Source organism: Amblyomma americanum, chromosome 5 (genome assembly GCF_052857255.1).
Source record: "Amblyomma americanum isolate KBUSLIRL-KWMA chromosome 5, ASM5285725v1, whole genome shotgun sequence".
NCBI lineage: Eukaryota > Metazoa > Arthropoda > Arachnida > Ixodida > Ixodidae > Amblyomma > Amblyomma americanum.
The window spans coordinates 130,319,151-130,331,186 of NC_135501.1; the positions used below are offsets into that span (position 1 = coordinate 130,319,151).

Here is a 12,036-nt window from a genome sequence, read left to right on the forward strand (position 1 = left end):
GAAATTTCGACCTCCTGGTGTTCTTTAACGTGCGCTGACATTGCACAGTGCACGGGCCAATAGAATTTCGCCTCCATCGAACTTCAATTGCCACAGCGATCGGATCAAACCCGCGTCTTTTGGGTCAGTAGCCGAGCGCCATAACCACTGAGCCACCGCGGCGGCAGCTGTCTGTTCACCCAGAGCCTTGTTACCGCCCTTTTTAACATGTTCTTTCTGTCCAGCTTCGTTCTGTAAGCCACAAAGCACGCATATAGACCAACTAGGCGAAAAACAAGCTTTGCTACATAGAAGTCACCTGCTACATAGAAGTCATCCAGTCATCCTCTGCGCCGATCGAAGGGAGACCGCGGTGGCGGCCCCAACTGCAGAGCCTCTTGCATCACCTCCGGCAGCTGAGGTGCCGGGGCCAAGACTTCGAACAGCATCAGGACCAGCAGGATGAGCCACACTACCGCAAGGATCGCGTCGGCAGCGAACTTGCACGACAGCTGGCAGCACTCGCGGACGCGCACCTGCAAACATCATCATCATCACCACCAGCCTGACTACACCCACTGCAGGGTGAAGGCCTCTCACATCTCTCCAATTAACCCTCTCTTTTCCAGCTGCGCCCACCTTAGTACCCCGGAAAACTTCTTAATCTATTCCGCCCACCTAACCTTCTGCCGCCCCGTGCTACGCTTGCCTTCTCTTCATATCTTAAGCAAAAACCGTGTAAGTGGGAATATCTGCTCCACATGGTCCACTCAACTGACAGTTGCCGCGTGCGAACGATGTATGCTGTCTCTGCATAAGTGGTTTCGAACGGAGTGTCCATTGGTCTTTGCAGAGACAGGTGGTTGGGGCAGTGCAGGTACTCCCAGAGGACTAATTCTTAAACCATATTTAGAGCATTTGACTTACAGTCTAGAGTCTCGATCACACTTGTCCTGAGAGCTCGAGTGGTGTGCTGTGCAGCAAACGAAGTGAACTGTTATCGCAGCTTCTCTACTAGGAGGAAGGTGCATGTGCCTGTTTCAATTCGGCCGGGGCGGAAGCGCGAGTTCTATCAGTAAAAGTCAGCACCTGGTTTATAATTTCACTTTATTCTCTCAACACAGCATCGCTCGAGCACTCTAGACAAGTGTGATCGTGTCCGCACTCACTAGCTAGCACAGATTGATCTTTTGTCAGTCGAATTCTGATATCAGCTAGTTATACACAATAGAAGTTCAGCGCGAGCACAGATATTAAAGAGAATGGCTTGCGACTGTGCCTCTTTTGCTGCACCTTTTATTCGCCATCTATGGCCGCGAAAGACAGAGGTCGACTGCCTACAAGTTGCCACAACCTCACCATTGAGTTCCGATGTGAAAAGGGGCGCAGTGCTTTTTGCTGCCATGTTAGTTGTATGAAGAACTTGCAGGAAGACAATACCGCCCTCAGCATCGCATCACGTGACAAATACAATCTACACTATTGAGCTCCTCCCCAACAAGGCTGTTGGATAGAGTCACTTGAGCCTTGTGTAGCAGGTGCGCCATAGAGCTCTCGACGCAGTCCATCTGTGATCATGTGGTCAACGTGGGTCTGAGGTAGGGTGTCATACGGGCGCGCTATGCCTGTGGAGTGCGGGTACAATGAACACGTTGCTTTCACTACTCTGCCCCGAGGAATGAATAATGACTGCGAGAGATCTGCCGTAAACTGTGATTAAGTCGTTTCTTCTAGTCCTCATTTGCGCTGTAGCCGATGGAAGGAAAAATTCCCTAAAAACGACGGAATAATACAGTGCAAAGGTTAGTCTCTTGTGGAAAGACAAAGCGAGGGCTGGGAAATACGCACGAGATTTTGGCTGAACCGGAGTACATGGGTTCGAACCCATATCACTGCTCAAAATGCGCTGTAACTTCTTAGCAATTCTCAACGCATCTTATAACAACTAAGGCGCAATGGTGAGCGAATTAGTGTCCTCTCTACATTTCGGTTACTTAGTACGGGGCAGCGCCTTTTAGAAAAAATATAACAGTTAAAAATGCGGAAAAAACTCTTACATGCATTAGAAAATGACAATTCATAGCATCTGCTCCCCTCTTATGAACCTTTTAATGAACACAGGTCACATGATTTATGCCGGCACATGTTGTCTCGCTAGCGCCGTTTTAGTACCAAACACACTATCGTTCTCGTTTAGGGCGCAGCGGGCTTGCTGTGAATCGATCAGTCCAAACCCCACCAGCACCGAACACTGAAAAATCCCAAAATGGTATACGGCAACTGCGCTCGAGAAATCCATGTATTCTAATCAACACCCAAGGTTGCGTATCGACATTGCGAAATTCACCCTTTAATAAGTTTAAACAATCGCTCAAAATCTGATGCACATTCTTGGAATTTTCTTCTTGTTAATATCTATATGTGGCTGTGTGCGTGCTTCGAATCTCCTGTAAAAATTTGTTTTACTATTCTCACATGCTACTACGCTGAAAGTAACTGATTTATTTGATATCTTAAGCCTGTAGTTAATTTTGATCATGTATTTTCATCATGGCACTGTATTTTGGGGGGCCAGCGAGTCCTAAAGCCATCGTAGAATGGCGATTACCTTGCCCCCCTGTGCACCTTGTCATACCCAGCAATTCTGGACAAAAACATTTTTGAGAGGGGCACTATTTATGAACGCAGTTTTTTCATATAACGTAAGATTGCACTATAACAATCAGTATATCCGCAGATCACCCGACGTCTTGTATTTTTTTTCTTTTCACGTTTTTGCTATCGTAAAAAGCTTCCCGCGTTGCTTTTCTGTGGAAGTGTTAACTGATCAATACGTATTATAAACAATATATATATATATATATATATATATATATATATATATATATATATATATATATATATATATATATATATATATATATATATATATATATATACATTAGCAGACAAGTTAAAAGAAATGAGGGGCCCGTTTGACAAATTTATGAAGGGAGCCAACGATATTCGGAGGTCGTAGGTTCGGATCCCACCGGCGGCATGGTTGTTTTTAGTGCTGCTTTATTAGTAATTTTTTTAAGCGATTTATTATTCTAAGTATTATTATTCCACTGATAAGCATAACACATTAAAAACATTAACGTTCCCCTATGCACCTTGGTTTCGGTGACTGTTGGCTCCCTTCATATGTATATATATATATATATATATATGTTACGAACGTAGGTTGCGTTGGCTCCGCAGAATAAAGATTTAAGATAAGTGGGCACTTCTACAAAGACACTTTTATTTATCAACGTTTCAACCGCGGTGCGGTCTTCTTCAGGACTGTAGTGGTCTCGCGTCAGATGGACGTTTTAAGTTTGTGAGCTCAAGAGGAGGAAGAAAGGAGTGTAACACGCAAATAGCAACAACAGTTCAAAAAATTGAAAAATAAAATATAAAGATGGGCGTGCAGGGAGCAGACAGGGACAATATTGGTGGAGGAAGCAAAAAAAATAGAAATAAAAGAAAAAGGGGGAAAGCTAGCATAGTAAGGAAGGGTGGGGTACAAAAGGAGATGGCGAAACGAGAGAAAGGGAGAGGAAGACGGTGCGGGGGACATAAGCAGCACGGCAAACTCAGGCGTACGAAAGCAAAACATGCAAACAAACCACACAAACAAGATGCTCAAACACAAAGGGCGCCGCTGCAGATGCGTTTCCAAAGAGGAGCCGCTGCGAACAGGCCAAACCAGGCGCCTTTTGGGGGTCTCACTAATTTCCGGTGAGCCGAGGGCTAGAACGTTAAGGAAGGAGTGGGCTACGTTAACGAGCACATGTGTAAGAACTCACGGGGTCTGGGTTTCACTGAACGGTGCACCCCTCTCCCAGGGCGGGTCGTTGAACCGACCTCGCCGGGAATACTTGTTTGTAGGGGAGGAGGACTGGGCTAGCTGTGTGCAAAGATTTCAAATTGTCGGAAAATGTAAGGAAAGAATGTCAAAAGCTTATCAATACTGCACGAGGCAGGATAGCGTAAGTAAGGAGGGGTATGATTGCCTGGGATATACACTAGGAGTTATAAAAGGTATATCTGAGTTAGCCAACTAACGAGAAGTGTAGTATTATTTTGTTTGGAGGTCGTGAATAAAAGAAAGGGTACCAGGATTTTCGTTGAGACCTTCTTGAATAGTATTAAACTTGTGGATAAAATATGATTCACGTTGGTCACGTTTTCGCCTGTTTTTGAAGCCCCCTTGAATAATTGTTACTTTCAGTTGGTCAAATGGGTGTCCTTCTGCGTTTACATATTTGGATAGGGGAAGGTTTGGGAGAGACTTGGTGTGTGCGCGGTGATTGTTAAATCGAATGCGGAATGCTGTGTTTGTCTGTCTTATATATTGCTGGTTACACACAGTGCATTCAAGAAGGTAAATAACGTTTGATGATATATATATATATATATATATATATATATATATATATATATTCTGTTCAATACGATCGATGGAAACACTTTAAAAGCGAGATGTTGCTGCATATCAGAATAATAGACAATTAGTTACAATATTTAAATATCAGTGTCTTAGACGTTTTCAATTTTCAAAATTTTTGCACTAAAAAGCTGAACTTGAAAGATTCATGAGCATGACATGAATATTTTACGAATAACAACTGTGCCTTACGGTGCACCTTTAAGCTGTTTAAGGCTATTTATGCTGGTTAAGGCTACTAGATTTAAGGCACATCCTACAAGCTCCCTGGGCATTGAGGGTGTTGTCAAAAGCTGCACTGAAGCCAACAAATTGTAGCAGCCAGCTGTGCTCCTTACCCTGTTATTTGCTCTCTCGAAGGAAGGTGTCAGGCAGGAGGCCTGGAAAGCCGAGGCGTCGTCGAGGGTCCCATTGTGCAACAAGCAGCTCAGCGGCGTGTCATTCGAGTATCGACACTGGCCAGATGTCAGGTGGCGACACCCATTGTTCGGCTGGATAAAACGATTCCGGTCCGCTGGTTTTTAATATATGCAGAGTAGAAGGCCTATATGTTTTTGCTTTTCTCATCTCGAAAGCATAAAAAGAACCAGGATGAATAAATACCCCTAGTTTCCAAGAGCCTTCTCAAGAGTTCACTCCTTATTGTTGGCGCTGTAAATTCCTGCTCCTTCTCTTTAATGGCGCTGTCTCGTTGAGAGTTCACTGCTTCAATTCATGTTTTCAAAATGTACCATGATTTGTAATTTGCTTGAAGACGTTTATTTGTCCTAAGCGGAGAGGCTTTATTTCCTTGCTTTTTATATACATACTAATTGTGCAATGCAGCATTGCAGTCTGGCAAGAGGGGGCGGTGAGCACGGTAAGCGAGAAAGTTTTAATATGAAAATAAATACAACAAAACTAAGAGAGAGCGCGGACATAAGAAGATAAGAACATATAAAAATACTAAATGTTTATGTAGAACTAACAGGAAAAAGAAATGCTTGTTATTATAGAAGGCAGTATCAGTGTTTTCAGGAAATAACTATTCTTACAATGTCTACGGTAAAAATGTTTTTCTTTACTACTACTACACGCTGGGAATAAGTTCCCCAACATTATTTTAATGAAATCCGTATAATGCCAAACATTGCTCCGAGTGACATTCTTTTTTTTCTAACAGACCAGAGCTTCCCAGCCTTCCAGAGCGACACTTACGGACGAGAGTGGTTTGAGGATGACTTACGGTCGCACAAGCGGTCGCAAAGCTCGGAAGCGAGGCGCACAAGGCCGCGTCGAACATGGAAGCCCCTGCCGTCAACAAGGTGTCAGTGAGAACCATGCCGACCAGGATCCTGATTGGCACCAGGAAGGCCACTGAACTCATGAGTGCGCCGTAGAGGAGACCGTGGGCAACAATCGGCGCCATTGGTGCCTTTGCAGGAGGGGATGACTTTGGTACTCAAAGCGCTCCTTCTACTGGCCTGGCTGCCGATGCGAGCCGCTGTTGTTCAGAAAAAAAGCAGATCTCTTTAAAGCACAAAAAAGCAGAACATCAATACCAAAATAAAGAACGAAAGAGCAGATATTCTGCATGTATGAGTGCCTCAACTTACCGATGGTGCAGCTTCTCAAAGCGCTGACGCAGTGAAGGAAGGAAGGAAGGCCTCAGACGTTGCTAGCACATACCCACTACGGGGGAGTGGCCAAGACACAGGCGGTTAATTACTGGATACAGGAAAGTTTTGACGGGAAAAGCAGTGGCAATAGTATGTTGTCTGATAGATTGGAAGAGGGAAGGAAAGGGGTCCAGTTAACTTGGAGATCGAAGACGGGACAATTGCTTAATGTGCATAATAGTACACAATGCCTGTAATGTTGCAATGTCGTACTGACTGAGAGCGGGAAAAAGAAATTAGAATGGGAGTCGTTGCGTTTCTTGAAGAAAATTTTGCACAGCAGAGCGCACATTACGGTCGCTTCGTCCAAGCAAAGAAGCGCCAATGGAAAGAACAACCGCGGAAGACACAGGCAAGCCCACTTGATGAAATGGAATTTGCAAAAGACGCTTCCTCAAATGAGAAAAGCGGCGGCAGAACAGCAGGAAGTGATCTATTGTTTCAGGTTCGGCATAAAAAGGGCACAGTGGGGAAACTGCCATACCAGATCTGTGAAGGTAGAAATTTAGAAGGGGAACCCGGCAACGCAAGCGCGTGAAAGAGACCTCTAGTCTGCGTGAGCGCCAGTCTTTGCTACTCCAAGGATGCAGAAGATGCTGATATTCGGGAGATGATGTAAGAGCCGAGGCAGCAAATTCCTTAAATATTGTGTAGCTGCGAAATCTCACCGCAGCTGTATATGCACACGATGGTAGGACAGCAACAATTGGGCCGCTGAGAGAGGCTCTTGCTAAGGAATCTGCAACCTCATTTAACTGAAAGCCCAGGTGACCTGGTACCCAAAGCAACCTTACCGAATTTAGATGGAGCGGAATCAGGAAACTAAAGAGGCGTAATGCCGAGAGTCAGTGGGTGAGGATGTTGTTGTTGTTGTTAGCCTATCAAAAGATGGCACATACCCACACTGGGGGATCGGCCAAGAATCGGGTGGCTATTCACCCGAACGCAGTTAACAAAAAGGAAAAGCACGTGGGAGCGCTACACCGCTGAATTTTTCGTCATGAACAGAAAAGGGATGAGTGTTTTGATTTTAAAATATTAAGAATAATAATAAAGAGAGTGATTAAATATTATTGATTTAGTCAAAATGTAATAATTGATAGAAAAGAAAAGGTTGGAACACTTAGCAAGGCAGTCGGCGAGATTCTATCAGGAAATTTTAAACAGCGGTGCAAACAGATCTGTGGCTGAACCCAAACGTGGTGGCGCCAAATGATAGCAAGAGCGGGCTGCTCAATCAAAGGCCAAGATGCTGCAAGGGCTCCTCCAGCAACCTTTTTCTCAGTGAGTTGAATCGGCGACAATATAGCCAAAAATGTTCAATAGATTATGGCTCACGGCAAAATGCACAAAGGGGAGAGAGCGCCAAACCCGACTTGTGTAAATAGAAATTTAGAGGAGGGATGCGGCAGCGTAGCCTCGTCAGTGATACTTCAAGCTGCCGAGAGCAATAAATTTTCCTGTTCCAATAATATTTAAGGTGCTCATATTCCGCCGATGTTAAAAGTGATGTGTCTTGCGTGCTTAAAAACGCACGTCGCCGAAATCTAGATGCTTTAATATAGGCTGTAGCCGGGATGATTGGCAACACGGGGCCGCTGAGGGAAGCCTTTGCGAGATTGTCAGCAATCTCATTTACTGTCACATTGCTGTGACTGGGAACCCATACTAAATGAACAAGGCTCAAATGCGGAGGAAGTAGGGATAAGAAAGTTGTTAAAATGGGACTGTCAACATGTGCAGCGAGGGACGAACACAAAGATAAAGAATCAGTAATTACTGCAACTGCTGTAATAGAGGGGTCTAGCTTGCGTAGAGCAAGTACAACTGCTAGAAACTCTGCTTGAAAAATAGGGGTGAAATCTGGAAGGCGCAGTGAAAAGGACCAGTCTAAATGCGAGCAAAATATTCCCACACATGATTTTTCATTGCATTGCGTGCGTCAGTGGCTAATGCTATATCTGTAAGTAGGGTCCTCATATGATCTTCTAGAAGACCATTTAGAATACTCGGTGGCAAAAGGTTTGCATTTTTTGGGAATATGTCGTCGAAAACAATGTGGATAGCGGGCCGATTGCGAAGCGCAGGAAGGATATCATAAATGTTTACATCTAAAGGCTGAAGTAATCTTTGCACAAACACTACCTGAGGGGAATTGAAACGAGACCAGGGGACACCCAAAAAGGAGGTCGGCTGAGAACAGGAAATGCTTTGGGAACGGTGGAAATGGGATTCATAGATCCTGAGGTAAGTTTGCACAGTTAAAAATTGAAGTCGTGATAAGAGAGATGGAATGCGGGCTTCAAGGTACAGCACATTGATAGCCACAAATTTTGGAAGGCCGAGGCACATGCGAAGTGCTTCCCTCTCTAAAAGGACGAGAGGGCGAAGTTTATATGTAGCCGAGCCTGAAAACAACACTGATCCAAATTCTAAAATTGGCCTGACATACATTATGTAGATCATTAATAGCGCATCTCTGCGCATGCCGTACCGGTGATGACATAATCTCCGTAACATGCTTACGGCACGAGCCCTTTCGCCGCGACATGGTCAATGTGAGGTCGCCAGGTGAGTTTGTTGTCATAAATGACCCCTAGGTATTTTAGGGATTGAACCTGCGGTATTATTTTTGACTGGCAAATGAGAGAGACCACTACAGGAGTGAATAGAGGGTAAACAAGAGTAGCGCACTTGCCAACATTTAACTTCAGGTGTAATGCGCTCAACCAGTGCTCAAGTGTATTCAAATATGACTGCAACAGACCATACAGAGAATGTATATACGGCGCAGCAGCAAAAAACGCAATGTCGTCCGCATAGACGTAAGTGCGTACATGGCGGTGGAGAGAAATTGAGCCTAACAGAATATTAAAGAGCACAGGAGAAAGAACAGCTCCTTGCGGTACACCTCGCGTTTGTCTATACCTCTCTGAATGAACACCATTATGGACGCAGAAGAATTCCCTGTTATGAAGAAATCCAGATATCCATGCAACTATAAAATCTGGAAATTGAAGAGACTGTAGCCTATGTATCAGGATGGAGTGTTCTACACTGTCGTAAGCGTTGGCGACATCTAACATAACCAAAGCCGCGACCAGGCGTTGACGACGAGCAAGGAGAATTCTGCTCTCAAGATCAGCATGTACATTCCATATCGAACACCGTGGCCGGAAACCGAGTTGGCACGGGCTGAGTATACTTTTGCGGTCCACAATGGCTGACACCCGAATTAGTAACAACCTTTCTATCAACTTACCACGTTTGATGTTAATGAAATTGGCCTAATATTATCCAATTCATAGCCTCCACCCTGATTTTTAAGTAAAGGGATCACCTTGAACAGCTTCCACTCAGAAGGTATCCAAGCGTGTTTGAGAGAGTACTTTATTAGGTGCAATAAGGAGTTGGGAGACTCTTCAAATAGAATCTTGAGCATCTTTGTGGTAACACCATCAGGGCCAGGAGCAGCAGCTGGCAATCTCTGGACAACTTGTGAAAGCTCTGATAGATTTACTTGTGAGGCATTATCATTTGGTACGACTGATGCAAACAACAATGGTCGCATAGGTAGTATTGACGAGAACCGCTTTTGCAGGCCTGTGGCTATTAACTCAACCGCCTGGATAGCTTCTACAGGTGACAGAACTAATGACTGAAAATTATGAGAGGACATGAGATGTTTCCTAGACCGTAGAAAACCGAATAGTGCACGTCGGTTGCCAGCCTTTGAAAGATAATCGATGTGTTCTGAGTCATATTTTTCCTTTGCGCAAGAAACTGTGCGTTTAAAGGTGGCTGCAATAAATTTATAATCACTCCAGTTATTCGGACATTGGTTATGAAGAAGCTTTTTTCATGCTGCCTTCCTCCGCCTGTAATCTCTTGTACAGTCCGCATTCCACCAGTTAGAAGAATTCCCTTTTGTTGGCCTCACCAGGAACTCCGACTTTTTGCTGCTTTCCTCAATAGCCAGACATATGCTTGCTGACTGGTGGACCTCGGCGATGTTAGACACTGGAGCAAGGGCAGAGCGCAACGCCGCCTGAAATCTGTCATAATTTACATGTGACCGCAACTGAGAAGACGCCGGAGTAACACGACATATGATATCAAAATGAATAGGTATATGATCACTTGAAGTGCCGCTATCAACTGTCGACCAATTCGTTACGGCAATTCTAGGACTAATGAACGTGAGATCTAAAACAGATTGAGTGTGTGAGCGGAAATAAGTGGCCGATCCTGAATTTAAGCACATCAGGTTGTGATCAGAAACCCAGTCCCAAAGGCGCTTGCCGCATGAATTAGTCCTAAAACCCCAAGACACATGGTGAGAATTGAAGTCCCCAGCCATGAGAACTGGGTTTTTACAGTTTACGAGTAAAAAATCCAGAGGTCTAAAATCCTGGACTCCATTGGGGAAATAACAATTTGCTATTGAAAATGGAGAGCACCCAGGAAGTACAAAGTCTATTGCCAAAATCTCACAGTCAGGAGACATTTGTTGAAAAGATAACACAGCCCTGTGGCAAAATTTTGAAGAGACTAAAGTTAGTAATCCCCCGCCTCTTGACTGGCGGTGTAGGCGAAATGACCGGTAATTTTTGATATTAAAATGTTTGACGGTTGAAAGCCACGTTTCTTGCAGAATTATGACATCCGGATTAAGCTGAGTAGAAAGGCAGTGTAAATCTGTGGAAGCGGAAAGAATAGAGCGACAGTTCCACTGCAGAACTCGCAACGACGATATGGTTGCGAAAGTCTAGCAGCAGCAACTGCCTGCTCCAAAATGGTATTCTTGGGTTTAGTGCCAAGCTGCTTCTTCTTTGATTTGGGCTGGGTGCCCTGAGAAGACAACGAATGAGACATGGGGGACCCACTGCGCTTAAGAAGCCGCGCATCAGGCTCCACCATCTCGGAATCATACATTATATCAACATCCCTCGAAGTACCCGAGGTACGTACAGCGGAAGTGACAGAAGTTTGTTCCTAGGGTTGTGATGCTACTGAAATTTGAGACAGGATAAGAGGAGAGGGAATTGTTGTCGAAAGAGGTGCCAAACTAGCCTGCACGGCATGTGTAATCTGAGTCGCTAGAACATTTGTAAAGCACTCCGACACACTTGCGACAATCTTTTCTACCATTTTAGACATCGAAGCCTCCACAGCAGCCGCAATTGCCTGGGACAGCGTTGAGTCTAACATGACACCTTGCCGAGCGGTCACACCGGCATAATCGTGGGCACGTTCTTTGACCTCTGAAATAGCGTCACGGCGCGAACAGCGTTTCCTGTCAATTATTTCCAGAATTTGAATTTCCTGAGCTCTGGAGGGACAATTTGAGTAGTTTGCAGAGTGCGCACCACCGCAAAGGCAACACTTCTCCTTCTTCTCAGTGCAGGTGCTTGTTGAATGACCATCCCCACAGTTGCAACACGTCAAGTTGGATTTGCAACCGCCAGATCTATGTCCATAGCGCCAGCAGTTGTTACACTGCAGAGGCCGATATGATAATGGGTCTACCCGAAAAATTAGAGGCCATGCCTTGATTTCAGAGGGGCAGAAAGTGCCGGCAAAGGTAGCAATCACTGATTCAGTGGGCATCCGCACGTTGTTTACATCCCGGCTACTGCGGTGCACAGCAACAACACCTGCAGCCGACAGAAGCTCAAGAGTCTCTGCCGGAGACAGGGAAGAGTCTACACCTCGTACAATACCTTTCGTGCACGCCAGATGAGAAGGGATGAAAGAACTTACCCGAAGAGAGCCAAAGGATGAGGAGTTTAAATCTCTTACACAGGCGAGGTCTGGGGATCTGCACAGAATCCCACCGCGTCCAAACTGGCGAACCTCTGAGATTGACTCATAATGAGAAGTCGTCGACTGGAGAGCAGCCCGAACAGCACCAGGGTTGTTCAT

General features: G+C 45.0%; 1 protein-coding gene across 1 annotated transcript; it reads right to left on the reverse strand.

Moving 5' to 3' along the window:
- Positions 1 to 311: 311 nt before the first annotated feature.
- Positions 312 to 5,861, reverse strand: LOC144134191 (uncharacterized). The gene is made up of 3 exons (XM_077667150.1): positions 5,679 to 5,861; positions 4,792 to 4,908; positions 312 to 515 (listed from the first exon to the last, which is right to left on the reverse strand). The coding sequence occupies exons 1-3, from the start codon at positions 5,859 to 5,861 to the stop codon at positions 321 to 323; spliced, it is 495 nt and encodes a 164-aa protein (XP_077523276.1). The 3' UTR covers positions 312 to 320.
- Positions 5,862 to 12,036: the final 6,175 nt, after the last annotated feature.

What these genes read in the sequence shown, in the direction of transcription:
- LOC144134191 (XM_077667150.1), bottom strand. Translation starts at nt 5,861, where the DNA reads ATGGCGCCGATTGTTGCCCACGGTCTCCTCTACGGCGCACTCATGAGT. An exon ending in TTGCGACCGCTTGTGCGACC is followed by an intron (nt 4,909 to 5,678) that starts GTAAGTCATCCT and finishes ACATCTGGCCAG; the next exon opens with TGTCGATACTCGAATGACAC. An exon ending in TCGAGAGAGCAAATAACAGG is followed by an intron (nt 516 to 4,791) that starts GTAAGGAGCACA and finishes TGATGTTTGCAG; the next exon opens with GTGCGCGTCCGCGAGTGCTG.